Here is a 19,967-nt window from a genome sequence, read left to right as displayed (position 1 = left end):
CTCTGGAGTCTCAGATGTGGGTTTCCTCCTGGTACTTCCTCCTCACCCTCTGTCCCCATCCTCCTTCACCTTTTGCTCATGGGCTGAAACCCTGGCGATGGATGACCCCAGGCCCATGGCGCCCTCTGGGGATTTACGCTCAGGGTGGAGACAAGGGTTGAAGCCCAAGCTCCCACCTCGTTAGCTGTTAGAACTCCTCCACTGCCTGACCTACGGGAGGGGGACAAGTTTCAGCGGTGAGAGAAGGAGCTAAGGAGATGGTGCCCGGGAAAGGGCTTGGCACACTGTAAGCACGCAGCGACTGGGAGCTGCTGTTATCATATGCTTTTCGGTAAATGTTTACCCACTGACTGGGTGGATGGGTGAATGAGGGGATGGATGGTTGGATTAGTGAATGGGTACCTAGCTCAGTGCTCACCCACCATCCATTTGTTCATCATTATCCATCTATACGCCACCTACCCATTTATCCATCCATCCATCCATCCATCCATCCATCCGTCCATCCCCGTGTGTGTATGCACACACATGTGGCTAGGCAGATAGAGAGTGGGATGGACAGCTAGATAGATAGATGGATGGGTAGATGATTAAATTAATGGGTGCATAGATGATGGGTGGATGGATGTTCCTATGGACAATTAGATGAATGAACAGATGGAGAGAGATGAATGGACAGATGGATGGCTAGATGGCTGAGGCCACACACTAAATGTTAAATTGCTTCCCTCCCGAAGGTGGCAGATAACAATTGCTTCAGCTCTGCCTGGCACCACATACATTAGCACGGCCGCGGGGGGCCGGAACACTGCAGCCTTCGCAATCTGCTCATTAGCTGGCTCGCGGAGCTCCTCACCTATTCAAAGCCAACAGGGTAGCAGCGTGACATTTAAGATTGCCTTTCAGCAGTCGCTTGCTTGGCCTTTCACAGAACACGGCGCGCAGCTGCTCGCTGGCTGGCCTTCTCCTCTGGAGGCGCTTTCAAGACCCCCACGTGCAGTAATGGGCCCGCTCTCCCGGGACTATGGGGGCTGTGCCCTAAGAAGTTGGGGCGCCTTCCCCCTAACTGTCTTGCTGCATTCTCTCCCTGCAGCAGGGCCAGCTATTACCTTCATTACCCTTCACTTAGGGGATTTAATTTGTAATGTGATGTCGAAGAAGTGTCGGAGAAAGCGTTTCCCTGGCAACCAAGTTTTTAAACACGAGATTCTCTGGGTTTTAAAAGCCACTTCTCATCTAATTTCTCCCCTGAAAATTAGCTCAGAACTTTTCAGATGCTGAAGTTTTTAGCATAACAGCAGGCTAGCACTTCTGTCTGAAACCATAGAGGCCTCCATTTGTCCCCTGCCAGAGGCAAGGCCCTGGGAAGTTGGTTGGTTTCCTCCGCCACCTCATTCCCGGCCCATCAGCAATGGCCATTATGAAAGGACCACGGCGAGGCCAGCGGTGGCTTCCCAGCTGCAGTCAGTCAAGCTCCTGACGCCAGCCTGTTCTGTGGACTGGGGGGCCCCAGGTCCCCGCTGGCCGTGAGCGTCGGTGGACACCCCGAGACAGCCAGGTGGGCTGGGCCTCTTCTCACTGACAGCTCTGGGCCCATCTCCCCAGGCTAAGAAGGACGGTGCCAACCAGCACCCCAAAATGGAAGGCATACAATTTCAGGGTCTACTCCGGGTGGAAGTTGCGCTCACTGGGTACCTCCATCACCAACAAGCTTTCTACCTCCCTGTGCCAACAGAACCGGGCCCAGCTGAGCGACCTGGCCTGGCTTCTCCTCACTGTGCCAGCGGGGCCCTCTCTCCTCTTTCCCTCATCCACACCCTTTACTCTGACCAAGCCACACCTCCATCTCTTCGACCATCTACACAGCATCTACCCGCCACCCCACCCCACCCCCACCCACCGCAAACACGCTCTGCCCTCGACCCTCCCTGGTCCTGGTCCTGCACTTTGCCCTTTAGCTCTGGCTTCCAAAGGGGTCGCCATGTAATGAGCTCTGCACCCCATCCTGACCCCCCCCCCCCCCCGTCCTCTGAACCTTTGAGGCAGTCTGTCCGCACCTCTGGGAGCGCCCAGCTTTGCGGCTCCGTCAGCCCAGCCATTACTTTGTCCTGGAGACACAGGGGATAGTGGGGAAACCAGGCCACGCGCCTTCAAACCCTGGCTCTCCCAGCTCGGCAGCGGCGTGGCCTTGGTGGGAAGATGGAGGTGTGGACCGAGGATGGATGCCGAGCTGACGGCTGACTGGGCCTACAGAGATTAGACGGGCACCTGGGAGCAGGTCGGATGGTCCACTGGATAGATGTGTACATGGATGGAAGTGTGTGGAGGCATGGATGGTTGGAAGGTCTAAGAATCGGTAACTACATGGAAGGGTAAAGGGCTGGATCAATGGAAGGAAGGGAGGGAGGGAGGGAGGGAGGGAGGGAGGGAGGGAGGGAGGGAGGGAGGGAAGGAGGAAGGAAGGAAGGGAGGGAGGGAAGGAGGAAGGAAGGGAGGGAGGGAGGGAGGGAAGGAGGAAAGAAGGGAGGGAGGGAGGGAAGGAGGAAGGAAGGAGGAAAGAAGGGAGGGAGGGAGGGAGGGAGGAAGGAAGGGAGGGAGGGAGGGAGGGAGGGAGGGAAGGAGGAAGGAAGGGAGGGAGGGAGGGAGGGAAGGAAGGAGGAAGGAAGGGAGGGAGGGAGGATGCAAAGCACCCAGCTCCCCAGGCAGAATTACAGTCTGGGGCGGGGCGGGGGGGGGGGGGCAGACCAGGACCAGCACGGGAACCTGTGGGTTCTCACCGCAGGAAATATTGCTCCTGATAACTCGAGGCTTGAAGGTTTCAGTGACCCCGGGAAAGGGACAGGGACTCCTGTGGGACCCATTCATTAGAGGATCAGGTCCTCTAAGCACTTTGGCCAACTCCGCATGCCGGGCAGCCAGGGCGTCCAACCGCTATTCACTGGGAAGAGACGGATGGGTCTTGGAGAGCGGCCATCGGGGAAGCGTGGCCGGCCGGGGAGCACAGCGTTTGCTTGCAGAGCGTGCCCTCTCCCGCAGCAGCCGCAAAGGTTGCTGGATCAAGTCAACTCAAGGCCACTCGAGTTATAACCCCTTCCTGGGAGTCAACTCACCATGAAGCAGGGAGACCTGTTGATAGAGGACCCTCCCCTGGAGCTGTTGGGGGCTGAGTGAGAACAGGGCTCTCTGTACCACCAGGAGGCCATCGAGGTGCTGTCCCGTTCCAGGAAGGACAGACCTCAGTAGACGTGGGTCAGACACACTCGTGGCCACAGGAAGGTGCAAACACTCCACTTGCCATTGGGTCTCCATCCCAGCCTGTGGGCCTGTTCCAACTTGGGGGGGGGCAGACTCCGCCGGGGTGGCTGGGGGGGGGGGTGCCCGGCACAACCCCAGGTGGCGCCGCTCACACAGACCATGGGGACGGGTTCAAAGCTTTATTGTGTGCGTGTATGTGTGTAGGGGCGGGGGGGGGGGGTGAGGGGGGGCTCTGATTCCTGAATGCTACACCTAAAAGACAAACCAAACTCCTAACCTAACTCAGAACCTTGAGCTGTTAACACCACTGTGTCTACTTCCTCCCTCAGCCTCCCTCCCCGAGAGGCCGGGGGATAAAGAAGGGGTGAGAGCTCACTTCTCCTGAGTGCTTAGCCAGGTGTGGGCACATCAGGGTGCTCAGTAAACACCCGCCATTAGCGGAGAGTAAGACGGAGGGACTCGGACAGATCAGAGTTGACTTCTGCCCAAGTTGAAGAGAGAAGGAGCGTCTCAACGTTCCAGCCCCCTGTGCCTCCGGCTGACTTGGCAGCAGTGCCCTCCCGTCCCCTTTGCCTGCAGCCGGTGAAAAAAATAAAAAGAAAACGCCAGCCTGGGATGCTTGGCTGAGCCCTGCCTCTGCAGCCCACAGATCCCTCCAACTGACGTTTAATCTTCCTGGGTCTGATGATCCGACTTAATTCAAAATGTAAATTTCATCTCCTCTGGGCTAACGGCTCTGAGCTCCACTTCACATAACGGGGAGGCAGCTGCTGCATGAGTCAGCAGGCCTCCGGCTCCCGGCCTCTGGTCTTAATGGTGATGAAGGCCTCCCCAGGCTTCAGACTGACAGGCACAGCCTCCGTGCCCACCGAGGCCAGACCTGGGTTCACCTCTGAGGGCAGAGTGTTCTATTAGGGGGTCCATGGGGCGGGGGGTGAATGCTCTGGGGCAGTCTCGGCAGCCCAGGTGCCTATGCCCACTCCCCTGATGGGGGAACCTTGGCCCTAACAGGGAATTTCACCCAGACCCAGAAAGCACCCTTGCACCTTCCAGGGTCTGGCCTGTGAGTGGCAGCCACTGTTTTCCAGATGCTGGCTTCCCTATGGGAGCTGCCCCTGGCCACAGAGAAGGTCCTCTCTGGCTCCCCAGGAGATCCAAGGGCTTCGCAAAGCCAGCTAATACCCCATTGTCTGAGTTCAGCCATGCCCTTAAAGACAAACCAGTCTGGGGTGGGGGATATGGGGGGGGGGGGCGGAGGGTCGGGGACCTGCAGGCGTGCCCATGAGTTTGGAAGGCTGTTCCGGCCTCCCTTCCCGGGGTCCTCGGGTTGGAGGAGCTCAGCTGTACATGAGGGGCAGATGGTGTCATCGCTGGAACAAGCAGGGAGTGAGGCGTCAGGGGGCGGGCGGCCGGCATGCGATGCTCTCCAGGTGAACTATTTGGGAGTGGACGGTGCTCATGGCCCTGAAGGCAGCCCACCCCACGCTGTCTGTCTTGTCACTCTCCCCACACCTGGACCCGGGGTCACTAAGTCCCAACTCTAAGGGCCCCACTGAAGAGCCACATGGCTCAGACTTCAGGGCAGGTTAGAGGTGGAAGGACCTCTGGGGGGCAAGGCAAGCCTCTCCTGTGCAGCGGGGGAAACTGAGGCTCAGGCCGCACCAGGAGTCTAGTGGCTGCAGTGGGTACTCACTCCATAACCCAGCCTCCATTCCACTGGCTTCTGCTACCGGGGAGGGGAGAGAAGGAAAGTGGGCGCCTGCGTGGCTGGAGCCCCTGGTCCAGCCCCTCTGTTGCGGGGTGACATGAGCAAACCGTCCCTCCTCTTGTCAGAGCTGAGGGAGGTCCCTGCCCCCCGCCCCTGCCCTGTCCCCCAACTTAGGTCCTGACATGGACTCAAAGCTGATGAGCATCCACCTGGAGTTTGAGGGCCTGGAGGTCTCAGCGCTGCCACCTGCTGGCCTCAGGATTGTTTGCAGCTTCTGTCCTGGCCTGTTTCTCCTCCGGAGGTGGGAGGCGGGGGAGATGACTTTTAAGATGCTCAGTGACCATTTGGAGATGTTCTTGGCCTTGGCATTGAGCCCCACAGTGAGAAAGTCAGTCCCCTTCCTCGGACCCTCCTGTCTCTCTGCCCGCCCCGGTGCCGCCCTCTCTGTGCTCCTCTGCGTTTGACAGGATGGGCGCAGGCCCCCAGCTAAGAGCCTTCGGTAAACAGCTGGCTTCTAATGCAAGCTGAGAGGCGATTTTGTTTTCCATTTTATTCTTTTGTAAAACTACTTGATGGAGCTGTCATTGACATACCATACAATTCACCCAATTAAAACCTACAATTTGGTGGTTTTTAATATAGTCACAGGAATGAGCAGCCTTTGCCACAATCTAGTTTTAGAACATGTCATCACCCCAAAAAGAAACCCTGCTCCCATCGGCAGTCACTCCCGGTGCCACTTCCCCGGACCCCGGGGACCACCCGTCTTTTTGTGGGTTTGCCAGCATGTGGCCGGCCTTCTGGGCCTGGCTACGCGCTGTGTTTGTGTGGTAACCACCTTATCAAGGAATCCTGGCTTTTCATTAATGGCTGGAATGCAATGTTTTCTTCTAAGGCAAATTTCTTTTAACCTACGATTGCGTTCTACTTCAGCGAGGGGTTATCTGCTCAAGTTACCCGTGACCCACGGGAGGCGGGGCCTGCACAGGGCATTCGGAAAACTCAGGGGCAGTTCTGCCCCAGGGCCTGGGGGTCCCTTTGCAGCTGCTTCTCTGATTTGGGGAACTTTTCCCCTCTCTCCTCTCTCTGAGCCCCTTCCTCCTTCCCCCCTGACCCCCCATTTCAGGGAGGGAAGACGGGCCAGAGCAAAGTCTTTGCGAACAGTCAGCCCCTCTATTCCACAAACTCAGAGGGCCAGCTGTGGTCCCAGCTTCCCCCCAGTCACTTTGTCCGGAAGCAGCATGACAACAAGTTTAATTATGCAATTAAAGTCATTTTCCTGAGCTGAGCAAATATTTACAGCATATTTTGCTGCAAATTGCTTCGCCTAGAGAAAGGTTCTGGCGCTGGGGCTGGTGCGCCTGGCTGATTCATACGTTTACATCCCCATCGCCGGGGGCCCGGCTGTGCAGGCAGGTGGCAGACAAGCGAGCCCCGGGAGCTCGCTCAGGGAGGGACGAGGCCGGTGTCAGTCTGGCCACGGTGTTCTTGTTCCCGCCGGCCACTGAGGACCATTGACGTCTGCTGCTCCTCTGGGGCGCCCTGAAGCCCAGCTCCGCCGCGTCAGAGAAACCTCTGGGCCAGCCCCTCGTGCGAGGGAGCAGCTCTGTGACGGTCAGATCCCTGTCCGTCTGTCCTGCGCCCGCTGTCTTCCTGTCATCTGGCAGCGTCCCGGGAGCTGGTCCTTAGCAAGAGCACAGGCGGGCCTCTGCCCGGGCCCCTCGGGGTTCAGCTTCCTGTGCGAGCCGGACAGGAAAAACTCAGGCAGAACTTGAGGACCCCAGAAAAGGCACAGCCTGTTCCCCACTTCACCCGCGGAGGGAACTCTATCCATTTCCTAGGGGTGAGGTCGTAGCCTCAGGCTTTCTAAGTCCAAGGGCATCCCCCCCCCCCCACTCCACCCAGCACCCCTGATCGCAAGGAAGTTCCGTGTGGTATTGGGGGGTGGCTTGTGTGACATCAAGGCATTGGGGAGGGGTGGGCAGGAGTGACATTGAAAATATTTAACCGCCGATGGGGCAGTGACCACTCGGAGACGACCCAGAGTCAGTCTGGAGCCCCTCCGCTGTGCGGGAAAGTCTGGGGGGCCCGGGAAAGGACCTGGGATGGATGTTGGATAAGCTGGGGTGCCAGGGGGCTGGGGCAGCGGGTCTCCAGCAGGGCGCTGGGGTGATTGCAGCCTCTCCCCTCCAGCCCCCCCTCCCCCCCACACACACACACTGAATGTTGGACCCTGATGTTGCACCATCACGGCTACACGGAAGGCCCGGAGAAAAGTAACAGCACTGCTGTCCTCGAGGCCCCACTGCGTCCTGTCCCGTACATGCACCATCTCACTGCATCTTTCCAGCACCCTCATGCCGGTTCCTACAGCCCTCTTCCAGCCAGGGAAGCTGAGGCGGGAGCCTGTGTGGTCACCTGCGCACCCACCACTGCCGGAGGGGGAGACTGGGGTCTGCGCTGGGCTGGGCTGTGCCCGCGTCCTCGTGGGACCCGGCAGGGACATTACTGCCACCGCCGGCCCCGTAAGAGTCGCTCCGGTGACCCTGCTGCCAGAGACAGGGCTGGAATGTGCCCAGGGTCACCAGTGTTTACTACCCCCTGGGGAGGGAGGGGCGGGGGGAGGAAGCAGGTGGCCAGCCCTTTCCCTCAGATGCCCTCACCTGGTGCCCTGCTGGTGCAACTGATGACAGCGGCGACACAGCAGCGGTCGCCGCTCTGGCTCGGGCCTCTGGCGGGGGCAGGCCGTGAGCCTCAGGTGCCCGTGCCCTGTATTCTTAAAGCTCCAGAAGGAACATGCGTGCGGCACCCAGACCGGGGTTCTGGGTTAGGATGGACCTGAGAAGCGAGAGAAAGAGAGAGAGAGAGAGAGAGAGAGAGAGAGAGAGAGAAGGGAGAGGGCCCCGTCACCCACCCACCCCCACCCACCAGGCTCCCCGATGCTCCAGTGAGCACAGGGCAGGTTTGTTGTCCTGGTCCAATATTTGCCTTGTACCTACTGTGCTCTGGCCTTTAACCCAGACTCCAGCACAGCTCCGGGCACCGTGGAGGTCAGGGGCAGCTCCTACGTGGCTTCCCAGGGAAGATGTCAGTCCCAATGTTGGTTTGAGGTCACGTGGGGAGGGCTGACCAGGGATCAGGACGCTGGGTTTTCATTCTCCCAACCAAGGGCCACTCACCGTCCCAGGACCTAGCGTGGCCTCGGCAAACCGGCACTGCAGGCAACGCTGTCGTGTCCTGATAGCTCACACACAGAGACTAGGGCTTGGAGCTAGACGGGCAGACAAGGGAGCACAGTTTTGGGAAACTAAGTCAGGGGCCAATCAGTGGCAAGTGTTGGGTCCTTTGGGTCCTTTGAAAACTCATTTCTGTTTAAGGCACCTCCTCTAGGCTGTCCTCCAGGCTTTCATGGCCTGGTGGCAACATGGTCATACAACAGTCTGCTGGGTGAGGGGGTGATGCTGGGTGGGAGCCTAAGGAATCCCAAGATGGACAGCTTTGCCTGCAAAGCAACAAAACCTGCTGAGGGCCTAGATTAGGACACGGGCCCGGGGCGTGCATTTCAACAATGGTGCCCAAACTCGGTCCTGGAAGCCCCTCTTAGGAGTCCAAGGAACTATGGCCTGGTCCCCACTCTCCCCTGTCAGCCAGGTGGGCTGCCTTCGGGTTTGTTTCCTTGGTCATTCGGTTTCTGAGCGAGAGCACATGTGAAACCAGGCTTGTGCAGAGAAAAGTAGAATCCTTTGGAAAGCCACTGACTTAAAGTAATACCTTTGCACTCTATTCAGTGTGGTTCCTCCGCCCCCCCACCCCCACCCTGGCCCAGTGGTCTTGGTATTAGAACTGACCCTGTCAGGAGAGCTGGGTCTGCTCTCTGCTCCTTCAGGGAAAGAAAACCCTGCTTGCTATTTTCCAGCCCCAAGGGACACTCCTGGCCTCAGCTCCCATCTATAAATCGGGGCAATCTCGGCTGCACCGTCCACTGGAGCCACTGCAGGGTGCAAGGCGGTTTGGGGGGATGAGCAGGTGTGTGGAAGGAAAGCAAGCTGTGATTAACCTGGCAGGAACAAAGCCGCCCGAACTGTGGGGCCCAGGAAGGAAACTACCGGAGGAAGTCATGCTCCAGGCCACGTCCACGGCTGGTCTGGATTGCTCCCCAGCACCCCGCAAACGCTGGGAGCAGAGGGCCGGGGGCGTGAGGCTGACAGGGGCAGCACTGCACACCCACGCTGAGGCCATGCTCGGTGTGCCCAGGCTCAGGCAATGCTTGCGCCACGGAGACACCCTTGGCTGCTCCTGCAGAGGGGCCCCTTCCTCTCGCCTCTCCTTCCCTGGGCATGACATTGAGAAAAGCCCTGCTCAGAAGAGTTTATTTCACAGCCTGTGAAACTGGCTCCAGTATCATTCTTGTGGGAGGCCACGCCCCCAGACCCACATTTTTGTCAAAAAGCACATTTTAAATGCTCCCGTTCCAGGTACACGAGACCCACCTCTACAGGCTTACGGAAGTGCTACGGGGCACTGATTAGTGGCTCAGACACTGCCCAGTGGTTGATTCAGAAAAGCCCCAGTGTGGTGCCATGTCCCTTCTGGGTGACATTCTCTGCTCCCTCCAGCCCCCAAATCACCCCTCTTTATGGGGGTCCTGACGTCCCCACATGTTTTGGAGGGGATTTGAGATTGGAGTCCTCTCTCCTTGGTGTTTCAATTTTTAAAAAATATATTTTATTGATTTTTTTTTTTTTTTTACGGAGAAGAAGGGAGAGGGACAGAGAGTTAGAAACATCCATGAGAGAGAAACATCGATCAGCTGCCTCCTGCACACACCCAACTAGGGATGTGCCCACAACCAAGGTGCATGCCCTTGACGGGAATCGAACCTGGGACCCTTCACTCTGCAGGCCGACGCTCTATCCACTGAGCCAAACCGGTCAGGGCGGTGGTTCAGTTTTTTAAAAACCAAGCAGACAAATCCACCTTTCTATAAAAGTTTATTTTGTAATTTTCCAAGACGTGTTCAGAGAAAAGGTGAAATTCTGCAAAGGTAAGGAACAACTGTATATAAAAATAATTTAAACACACATATTAATAATAAAGCGACATTTCTTTCTAGCAAAAACTAGTAGGTAATCTTGCCCAAGATTTTTTCCAAAGGTATTAAATACATTTTAGATAACAGTACACACACACACACACACACACACACACACACACACACACATATATACAGCTCAAGTATTGTTCTCTGTGCATTCCTGCTAACTGATAGCTACAGTGACAATGACTAAATGCCTGAGTGTCCTGAAGATTGAGCAAATGTGCACGGAATCGTGAATTTGGGGGACGTGCTAAGATTTCCCTCCCCAATCTCGGTAGTTACTAGCCGGTACCCTGTGGTCGTATCTGAACAATTAAAGTGTGTCTGTCGGAAAGGCTCGTGGGTGTGGTCACTGCGGGTGGCAGGCGGCAGCGGGTCGGGATCCCGGCTCTTGCTCCTGGCACACCTCGCGGACCGGGAGGGGTGTGGAGGGTGCGGCTGCTCTCCTTACATCTGACTGACTCTCTGCTTCAGCGCCTGGACCTCCCTCTCGATTTCAGGGGGGAGGTCCGCGTTCACTTGCTCCTCCAGGTAGGCCTGAATGTCCTCCGCCTCCTTCTCCCAGAACTCCCGGGAGATGTCGAAGAGCTCCTTCGTGTTGACGTTCCCCAGGCCTCTCAGATTCAGGGCCTCCTCCGTGGGGATGTAGCCGATGGCCGTGAGCTTGGCGCCGCCTTTCCCGTTGATCCGGTTGAACATCCACTCCAGCACCCGGGAGTTCTCTCCAAACCCGGGCCAGAGGAACTTGCCGTCCTTGTCCTTCCGGAACCAGTTGACGTGGAAGATCTTGGGCAGCTTGGCCGCGGGGCGCTGGGCCATGCTGAGCCAGTGGGCCAGGTACTTGCCAAAGTTGTAGCCAAAGAAGGGCCGCATGGCAAAGGGGTCGTGCATGATGACTTTGCCTGTTAACACAGAGGGGAGGGGCCCTGTCGGTCAGTGAGGCCCCCATAGGACAGTGCTGATGGCTGACATCAGCAGGCTCAGCTCCTCTCTCCACACGGAGAGAGGCAGAGACACAGACACAGAGGCAGAGAGACAGAGACAGAGAGAGACGCAGAGACATAGAAACAGACAAAGACAGACAGAAACAGGAGAGACACAGAGACATAGAAACAAACACAGGAGAGAGAGACATAGAGACAGAGGAACACAGAGACAGGAAGAGAGACACAGAGACGGGAGAGAGCGCGCCGACCCTGTCCCTGTGGCTGCAGATTTTGACTTGGATTTACCTTTGTGCTCGGCGGCCGCCGTGGCCTCGGACCTCATGGCCGCCCCCACAAACACTCCATGCTGCCAGCTGAGAGCTTCATAGACGAGAGGGACACCTGTAGCAGGAAAGAAAAGATGTCCCTTCAACGCTTTGACACTCAGACCCTCCGGCCGGCACTGTCGTCTCACAAATGGAAAGAAGGCAGAGCAGCATCTTCCTTATTCCCCTCACGGTGTGTTCCCAGAGCTGCAGCGCCACCACCGAGGCCCACAACCAAAGGAGACTGATAAAGCTCTGTTAGGTTGAGGGTCCTGAAAGCCTCTAGTGGCCAGAGGGGCTTCTACCTTTGGGCTTGCCAGTCATCCCAGATGCTGGGAAAGCAAGCTGGCCTCGCGGGCACCCTCTGACACGGCCATGGGAAAGGAGTGATTCCACAGACCCGCCCAGCCGGGTGCAGGGAGCCTCACCAGCAGGTCGGCGCCCTCCAAAGATGATGCCCTCGATGGGCACGCCCTCCGGAGCCTCCCAGGCAGGGTCGATGATGGGGCACTGGCTGGCGGGGGTGCAGAACCGCGAGTTGGGGTGGGCACAAGGTTCCCCTACAACAGGCAGAGAGGAGAGGCCCCTGAGTGTCCAGAACAAACACCGAGCACCCAGGGTTGGGGGGCGGCGGGGCCTCCAGCGGGCTCACCGTCCTCGGGAGTCCAGTCCTTGTTCTTCCACGAGGTGACCTTGACCCCAGCGGCCAGCGGCTGGTCGATGCCCTCCCAGTAGACGCCGCCGTCACTGGTCTCGGCCACGTTGGTGAAGATGGTGTTCCTCTGGATGGTCTTGATGGCGTTGGGGTTGGTCTTCACAGAGGTTCCAGGAGCAACACCAAAAAATCCGTTTTCTGGGTTGATGGCCCTTAAGTTACCTGGAGAGTTTTAAACCCGAGACGTCAACGTGAGCGCCCAGCAATGCATACCTGAGCTCTGAAACCTTGCCAGGCTCGTTTTTGCACCAAACTCTCGAATCTTTTTTCCCCTCCTCCTTAGAATGTATTTTTCTTTTCCCACCCAAGCAATTATATTTACAACGCTCTCCTCCCCCTCAGTTTTCCATCAATCCTATTTTAACATATGTATTCCATAAACAAGCAGCCACAGAGGCTCCCATTTCAACCCAGATTTGATAGTAAGTGAAAGACTGCTTATAGAGAATACATATTTCTAAGACTTTGCAAGATCTGAAATCACTAAATTAAAAATCTGGACCGTGTGAGCTCAGGGGCCCTTGGCATGTTTGAAAAGCAAAAGTCCACTGTGAGCAACAGGTGGGCCTGAGAGTCACCTTGCTGGTCAAACTTCATCCAGGCGATGTCGTCGCCCACACACTCGATCTTCCAGCCCGGGAGGCTGGGGTTCATCATGGCCAGGTTGGTCTTCCCGCAGGCGCTGGGGAACGCAGCCGCGAAGTACTTCTTCTGGCCCTGGGGGCTGGTTATGCCCAGGATCTGCAGAGACAACGTTCCTCCTGATGCTTTTCCTTCCTTTGCTTCCCAGCCCATGCTTCAGCCTCAGCCTCGGGGTGTGCCTAGAAGCCCCCGAAGGGCGGGACCCCAGCTTCTATCTCTTCAAGTTTCCAAACAAATATTTTGAATAATGGCGCCTACGGGCCTGGCTGTGTTTGGCGTCCTTCAAAAGGAGCAGCCATGAGTCATTCATAACTATTGATGGCATTTCCGAATCTGTCTGGCCTGGGTGTCCTGGGCCTGGCCTGGTGGGCACTGGAAGGCCACCTGTATTGGCCAGCACCCGCCCCTGTGCCGACCTCTGCCCCGACCTGCTCACTCAGAATTCCCTGCATCTTACCAGCATGTGCTCGGCCAGCCACCCCTCCTCCTTGGCCAGCCGGCTGGCCATCCTGAGTGCGAAGCACTTCTTCCCCAGCAGCGAGTTGCCGCCGTAGCCGCTCCCGAAGGAGATGATCTCCCTGCGGTCGGGCAGGTGGGCGATGAGCGTCTGCTCTGGGTTGCAGGCCCAGTTGTTCACCAGCGGCTCTGCGGAGGACACAGCGCGTCAGGTCAGCGTGGCCCCACCCGCCGAGGGCCCGGAGGACGCGCGGGGGTTTAAGGCTAGGCTTACGTTGAGAAATTCTAGCTTTTGGTTTTGAAACAATGTGCTTACTTTTTAAAGGCAAGGGGCACCCCACGGAATGGAGGCACTTGACGAATTCCCCGTCACCCAGAGCCTCCAGGACGGGCGTCCCCATTCTCGTCATGATGCGCATGCTGGCCACCACGTAGGGCGAGTCCGTCAGCTCGATGCCCACCTTGGCCAGAGGTGAGCCCAGGGGCCCCATGCTGAAGGGGATGACGTACATGGTGCGACCTGCGGGCGGGGGGAGCCGTGAGAGAGCGCCTCGGACTCATAACAACCAACACTCGTTTCCTCCAATCACCTCACTCCCTGCCCGCCACCGGCTCCCCAGTCCACGAGAGTCCACTGGAAAGTGGAGAGAATCCCCAAAACAAAGGCATTTTCATAAACGTGCAATTGGGTTCCACCATGCATGGAAACCGTTTTCCTGTTCCTCGGAGACAGTTTGTAAATCGAATCCTAAGATGCACGTTTTCAAGACGTTGCCAATCTCACATATGGAATTTAAAGATCTCCGAGGCCACGGGAGTTTCCATGACGGTTAAAGTGACCGTTCGGACAGACATCATAATAAAAGGCTTGCGGATATTTTGCCCCTCAAATAAGTGCTTCGCCTACCTTTCATGCACCCCGGAAATCGGGCGTTGAATGCTTTCTCAAAGTCCCCCTCCGACATCCAGCGGCCCAGCTGGCTGATGCCGCTTTTGGGGATGGGCACTGTGTCTCTTTGCTCTCGGGTGACGATGACCGTCTTGCTTTCGATTCTGGCCACGTCCCTGGGGTCCGTGAGAGCCAACCAGCTGCAAAAACAATAACACAGGTGAGGGGCGGAGGGGAAGTGCAGCCATGTTGAATGCGTCTGTGTGCATCCTGTAGGAACGGACCCGCTGACTCATCCTCATGTCCTCCCTGCCCCGAGCAGGTGCCAAGCACTGGCGACGTTCTGCAGATGTGGCAGCCACACCAGCTGGCAGGGTCAAGGAGCCATTTGCTAGACTGTGAGCCAGTCTGGGCGGACAGGGGCGGTCGACTTCTGTTTTTACCCGGTGTCTAATTTGCAAAGAGCATTTGCTTGCCTATGCCAGCTCATTGAAGACTGGGGCACTACGAGTGTCATTAAGTTAAAGCCTATATGGTTCTGGCCATTACATAATTTTTCAAAGGCCTGCAAACCCCTCACCCCTCGCTCTTCATCCACCTCTTTCCACCTTGGGGGGGGGGGGGGGCTGGGGCGCACTCACCAGTTGTCGTACTTCTTCAGCCTCTTGATGGTGCCCTGCTCCTCCATCTCGCGCAGCAGCTGCTGGTTCTCCTCCTCGGAGCCATTGCAGATGTGGATGCATTCGGGCTGGCACAGGCTGGCGTTGGTCTCCACGAACTCGCGCACTGCCTGGGGCAGGCTGTCCAGGGTGCCCTGGACGACCTTGGCAGAGTAGTTGAGGCCGTTGGGGAGCTGAGGAGGCATTTCTGCAGAGTCGCGCTGAGGGCCACAGACACGGAGGTTCCCTGCAACGGCAAGCATGGGCTTCCTGAGCATGAGCGAGAACTGGCGCCCTCTGGCCCACGCTGGGGCTGTGTCTGGCGGCGCACCTGCCCGGCGTAGCTGTAAGGATAAGGAAGCGAGTTCGCGTTTACTCCGTGGTTTTTAGCAACGTAAGTTCAAACGCCCGGCCTACCTTCCTGCTCTCTGGACGGTCTCGACCAGAGATCCAAGGCCTGCTTCCGGGCTCTTCCTGCTGGTGAGCCTGCTTTCCCGGTGGGAAGGTGGTGTTTGGTGTTTGGTGGCAGAAGCGCTGGCTTTAAATGCCACAGAGAAGCAAGGTCCTGCCCCCTGGCCCCACCCCGGAGGCTCGTCTCTGACGTCAGGGGCAGGCCTTTGGATCGGGGCCACGGTCAGCTTCGCTTTGGACCGGCTCCCCACGACCCACCCCAGGGAGATAATCATTGAACAGCCAGCCGCGGGGATGCCAGGAGGCCTCCGACCCCTCGCCAGCCGCCCTTACACAACGTCTGATTGACTAAACTTTGGCCCAGTTCACTGCTGATGCAAAACACATGCCCTTCCGTTGACAGGCGGGAGGGGCGGGCCCAGGCTGGCAGGGCACCTCCTGGACGTCGAGTGTGTCCAGGGCACAAGCTGGCAGCACATTGTGTGTACCCATGGCTGCCGGTTGGCAGAACATTAGGGTGGTAGGTGTCAGCCACCCTCAAAGCCCCGGAAGGCTGTGCCTGATGCCAGCCAACAGGTGACTTGTTGGCAAAGGTCTGACCTAACTGGGGGCTAATAACCCTACTGAGTGTTCACTGTACCCCAATATAAAGGCAGGGGTTTCTGCCTATTTTGCTCATTTTTGTGGGTACAGTTACTGACACACCGTAAGCACTGTCCTCGGGCCTTGCATCACGACCAACCTCTGAGGCGGAGCCCATGCACAACCCTATGTCCAGACAAGGAAACTGAGGCACCGGGAGGCAGGGCCCTACTCCCAGCTCCCCGGCTGGTGGGCAGCAGAGGGAGAGCTAGAGGACAGGCGAGCTGGGCTCCGGAGTACTACCCCAGACGATCCTGTGGGGTGCCATTGCCTCTTCTGGAACCTTCCGTGTACCCTCCAAAGAGCTCCGGGCTGGGTGCAGCTATCCCTTTTCTTTGCCCTGCCAAGTCCGAGCACCTAGGGAGGGGGAGGGGTGGGGGAGGGGGGGGCTTGGCGGTTTTGCTAGATTACACTTGAGCAATGAGACCTTTATAACAGCTCTTTAGAAAAATGTGCTTTGCAAGCCGTCGGAGCTTCGGTCCAATTTAATGGACCATGGAGCGGTTGCTGGTGTTTCGAGAGCATTGGGTGAGAAGTCAGGAGAGGGGGGCCAGGCCCTGACTCCCCACAGCCAACCCCTAGGCTCAGGGGAGCCCCCTCCCTCCAATGAGGTCGGGTAGGGACGCCTGCCTCCCCAGGGAGCGTGTGCTGACAACCCCCTGGTGGAAGGCCCCGGAATGGCTGTCTCAGGCCCGGCGTGCTGAGTGGCCTGTCCACAGGGTTCCCTCCTCACTGCAGTTTGTGCACACGCTCCCGCCTTCCACCAAACTGTCCCCCGCTGCTGTTTCATTCACTTGGGTTTTTATTCAACCAATCGAACCTTTCAGTATAAATGCAATGTGAGCGGTTTTGTTTAGTTTTATATTATTTCCCTTTTTCGGTCACTAGAATTCATTATCAGTGGCATTGCCAGCCACGTACAAGTCTGTGTCCTGTCTAAATGCGACCAGGATGTGATAGTGCTCCTGGCTGAGGGACTCTCTCCACATGTGACATCCGTGGAATTCCCAGCCCAACGCAGGACGACACAACACACGCATCCGCGGTTCATCTCGCCTAATGGGTCGGGATGCCCGTGTGGCTGATAAAGCTGTCATAGGTCTGATTCCTCCAAGAGCACATAGATTGAAAACAAAACTGTGAAACCAGCACTCATTTGCCGTTCTAAACACCACTCATAAATTCCAGGTGTTTATGTCCCGAGTCCTCGGCGAGAGAAACCAGCGAGTTCAATTACCATGTAGGAGCGGTGAGTCGCACCGCCCGCCTCTAATCTTTTCATTGCAGCGCTGAACGGAGCAAAGGTGGCCTGGAGACTCGGGCGGGGCTGCTGAGGCTTAAAAGGTGTGAGCAGGTGAGCCGGGGTTGGGGGGGAGGGGGGCAGGGAGCGCTGTGATCCAGGTGAGCAATGGAGAGCAAAGCCATGAACTTGCAGGGGTCTCACCGAGGACTCTCGGGAAGTTTGATTGTGACGTACATGGACGTTTCTTAGCGACCCGGTGGCCAATAAAAAAGCAGAAATTCACAGATGGTGCACAGATGGTCCAAAGACCATCAGCACCAGCGCTTGGAGCCCCTTAGGGCCAGGATGGGTGGTTTCCATCCTGTGCTTGAGGGAATGGGGGGAGTCCCCAGGGGGAGTCCACGGAGCCCCCTCACAGAGGAGGGGAGAAGGCCAGGGAGATGAGCTCGCAGACTTCCCCGCCTGTGGTATGTACTGGGCTTCCATGTTGGATCTTTGCTCGAAATAGGAATCTCACCGCGTGTGAACATGGGACAGCCACATTCTTTCATAGGGGAGGAGGGCAGCGAGGCCCGGAGAGCACAGCTGGACCTTTTCCCACGCTAAGGCTCTTCACGGTAAGAGCATCACCTTCCCTCTGTACTCCCCGCACCGATGGGGGTGACGGGATGGGCTCATTCCACAGAAATGCCCCTCGGCTCAGGAATCTGAGTTCCTAGAAAAGCGTGGCCCCTTTCTGGCAGAGACAGAAGGGGCTGTGGTTTTCCGGAGGCGACAAGGAACGAACAATGTAAATCCCACGTCTGTGCCGTCTCCGCTGCCGGGGGGCCGGCTCTGTGGGCACTCGGCTGGCCCCGCCGTGGAAACGGCCGACACTGTGGAGCTGAGTGACGAGCAGCCCAGGAGTCATCTGCCCCCCAGCAGCCCAGGTCGTCCACCCCACTGTGTTTGTTAGGGACAAATATTTAGATGTTCCACATTTATGGGGTAATCTTTGCGTCTTTGAGGCCTGGAGGGCATTTTTAAGAGTTGAATGAGTCAGTTTGCTCGTTTGGAGCCACAGAATTATATAATTGAAAGGTCCTTAAAAGATTAGGCTAATCCAGTTTAACAGGTAGGGGTTCTCCTTGGGGGTGATAAAATGTTCTGGAACTAGATAGAGGTGGCGGCTGCATAATTGTGAATGTACTAAATGCCACTGAATTGTACACTGTAAAATGGTTCCTTTTATGTTACGTGAATTTCACCGCAATTAAAAGAGAAAAAAGATGATGCATTCCGATCTGCTCCTTTGAAGACGAGGGAACAATGGCCCAGGGTGGGGGCCGCTCTCTAGGAGGCAGGCTGGTCTCCAGCACCCTCCAAGCCCCACCAGCACCACCCCTCGACCTCATCCTTCCCACTGCTCCCAATGGCCTCATAATGTCTTAGGCAGGCAGAGAGGACCGTTAATATCATTAGGGAATCTGCCCCAGGGAGGGTCATGGTTTTGTTTACATATTCTTTCCACAATGAAGAAATAAAATGAACCAAGAGGCAAACCACTCTGCTCGGTGTGAGCTGATAAAGCGTGGTTTCTGCGGCAGAGATGTGCTCAGAGAATATGTTCAGTGAGTGCGGACCGCCAGGTGTCAGACCTTTTCCGAGGCTGGTTCTGTCCGGTGACAATCATTAGCGCCCCGGGGAAATAGGGAGTCCATACAATCATTTTTATTTCCTTCGGCTCTTTCTCCGTCAGGTTTATGCAGAAAGGACTCACATGTGGGAGAGGAACGCAGCACGTCACACCCACCCCGTGAATGGCTGCGCCCTTCGGAGGGTCTTGCTGTCGCCGGGGGGATGCTGACTCGGTCAGTGGAGGGAAAGCCACCCACGGTCAGGACAGGCCGACTGCAGACCTGCTCCTGTTCCGTGCCCAGCTTGCTCTTCTTCGGCCTTGAGAGACTGACGCTCCTTGTTGTCTAAGCCGTTTTGAGTTGGGTGGCCCGTTGTTTGCAGCCAAAAGCGTCTGAGATTACATTCCATACCCCGTCCACCCAGAAGCCAGACTCAGGGGCCGTGGTGGCTGCAGGCCAGCTCCCCAGCAGCTTGCGTTCCCCTCCTCGCCTGTGCGGAGCAGGTGGATGAGGCACCCGCCGAGGCCCTGCCCTCCCTGGAGTCCTGTCCGGTTTGGTTTCTGTCGTTTCCTTCTTGCCCGCTCTGGAAGACGGCAACAGTGTTTGCGGAGCCTCTCTTCTTGTTGGAGGCTGGGAGGCCTTGGTTAAAGGGGAGGTGACTTAGGTGCGCAACTACCCTGGGGGGACAGGGACGGACAGCAAGTCTGGGTAAGACAATACAAAATTACAAACTCCGATTTGCCCTAATTTTGTACAACCCTGCCTCGGTTTCTGTCCTTCGGGTTGATGTTGTAGACAGAGCATACCCAGACTGTAGCCCGAATCACCAGTGTCCCTCCGTCCCCATTATCCGCTGTGAGGTTTAGTGTTGAGGGCACTGGCTGTGCGGTCGGGCTCCAGTGGCTCTGGAATGCTGTGCCATCTGCATTCTCACACATTCTCTGGAATGACCGACGTCAGCGGGGGCAGAGGGACAGAGGGCCCAGCCCGGCCCTGAGTGCCCGGGTGCGTCACTTATGGCCCCCGTTTCCTCGTCTCTAAACCGAGACGGCCCTTCTGACTCAGAGGGCCCCTGCGTTCAGGTGCTCAGGAGCGAGCAAGTCCATTTCCGGAGAGAGTGTGTGGCAAACAGAGTGAGAGTGAGAAGAAATGTGCCGCTGAATCCCATTCCAAACACACGCGCAGAGGAAAGCCAGCGTGCCCAGGCCGGCACGGGGCAGAGAGACCCAGGCGCGCCGGCCCCACAAAAACAGCGGGAAAATGGATCCACTCTGCGGTTCAGTGAATCCTCTTGGAAGCCACAGTCACTGCTCCAGAACTGAATGCACCCTCCCTCGCGCTCCCTGGTGACTGCAAATCCTCCCTCGCTCTCAGGTTAGGG

General features: G+C 57.2%; 1 protein-coding gene and 2 long non-coding RNA genes across 4 annotated transcripts; 1 reads left to right on the top strand and 2 right to left on the bottom strand.

Moving 5' to 3' along the window:
* Positions 1–5,613: 5,613 nt before the first annotated feature.
* On the bottom strand, positions 5,614–8,675 carry LOC118663418. Its single transcript, XR_004970037.1, has 3 exons — positions 7,963–8,675; positions 7,627–7,801; positions 5,614–6,699 (listed from the first exon to the last, which is right to left on the bottom strand). It is a non-coding gene; the product is annotated as an uncharacterized LOC118663418 (long non-coding RNA).
* Positions 8,676–9,937: 1,262 nt separating this feature from the next.
* PCK1 (phosphoenolpyruvate carboxykinase 1) lies at positions 9,938–15,224 on the bottom strand. The gene is made up of 10 exons (XM_036323255.1): positions 15,092–15,224; positions 14,657–14,921; positions 14,034–14,215; positions 13,443–13,646; positions 13,128–13,315; positions 12,607–12,769; positions 11,966–12,190; positions 11,742–11,873; positions 11,294–11,389; positions 9,938–10,963 (listed from the first exon to the last, which is right to left on the bottom strand). Exons 2-10 carry the CDS (start codon positions 14,878–14,880, stop codon positions 10,509–10,511), a joined length of 1,869 nt encoding a protein of 622 aa, XP_036179148.1. The 5' UTR covers positions 14,881–14,921; positions 15,092–15,224; the 3' UTR covers positions 9,938–10,508.
* Positions 15,225–16,612: 1,388 nt separating this feature from the next.
* LOC118663680 lies at positions 16,613–19,308 on the top strand. 2 transcript variants are annotated; one of them, XR_004970113.1, is made up of 3 exons: positions 16,613–17,081; positions 17,479–17,587; positions 18,709–19,308. It is a non-coding gene; the product is annotated as an uncharacterized LOC118663680 (long non-coding RNA). The 2 variants fall into 2 exon arrangements; XR_004970112.1 differs by lacking the exon at positions 18,709–19,308 and adding an exon at positions 17,714–18,160.
* The last annotated feature ends 659 nt before the right edge of the window (positions 19,309–19,967 follow it).

This window comes from Myotis myotis, unplaced genomic scaffold (assembly GCF_014108235.1).
Source record: "Myotis myotis isolate mMyoMyo1 unplaced genomic scaffold, mMyoMyo1.p scaffold_m19_p_9, whole genome shotgun sequence".
NCBI classification, from domain to species: Eukaryota; Metazoa; Chordata; class Mammalia; order Chiroptera; family Vespertilionidae; genus Myotis; species Myotis myotis.
Note: the sequence above shows the minus strand (reverse complement) of the source record. Positions and strands in the feature narration are given on the sequence as shown.

What these genes read in the sequence shown, in the direction of transcription:
- PCK1 (XM_036323255.1), bottom strand. Translation starts at nt 14,880, where the DNA reads ATGCCTCCTCAGCTCCCCAACGGCCTCAACTACTCTGCCAAGGTCGTC. An exon ending in GTGCCCCTTGCCTTTAAAAA is followed by an intron (nt 13,316 to 13,442) that starts GTAAGCACATTG and finishes TGTCCTCCGCAG; the next exon opens with AGCCGCTGGTGAACAACTGG. An exon ending in TGGAGGGCGCCGACCTGCTG is followed by an intron (nt 11,390 to 11,741) that starts GTGAGGCTCCCT and finishes TTCCTGCTACAG; the next exon opens with GTGTCCCTCTCGTCTATGAA.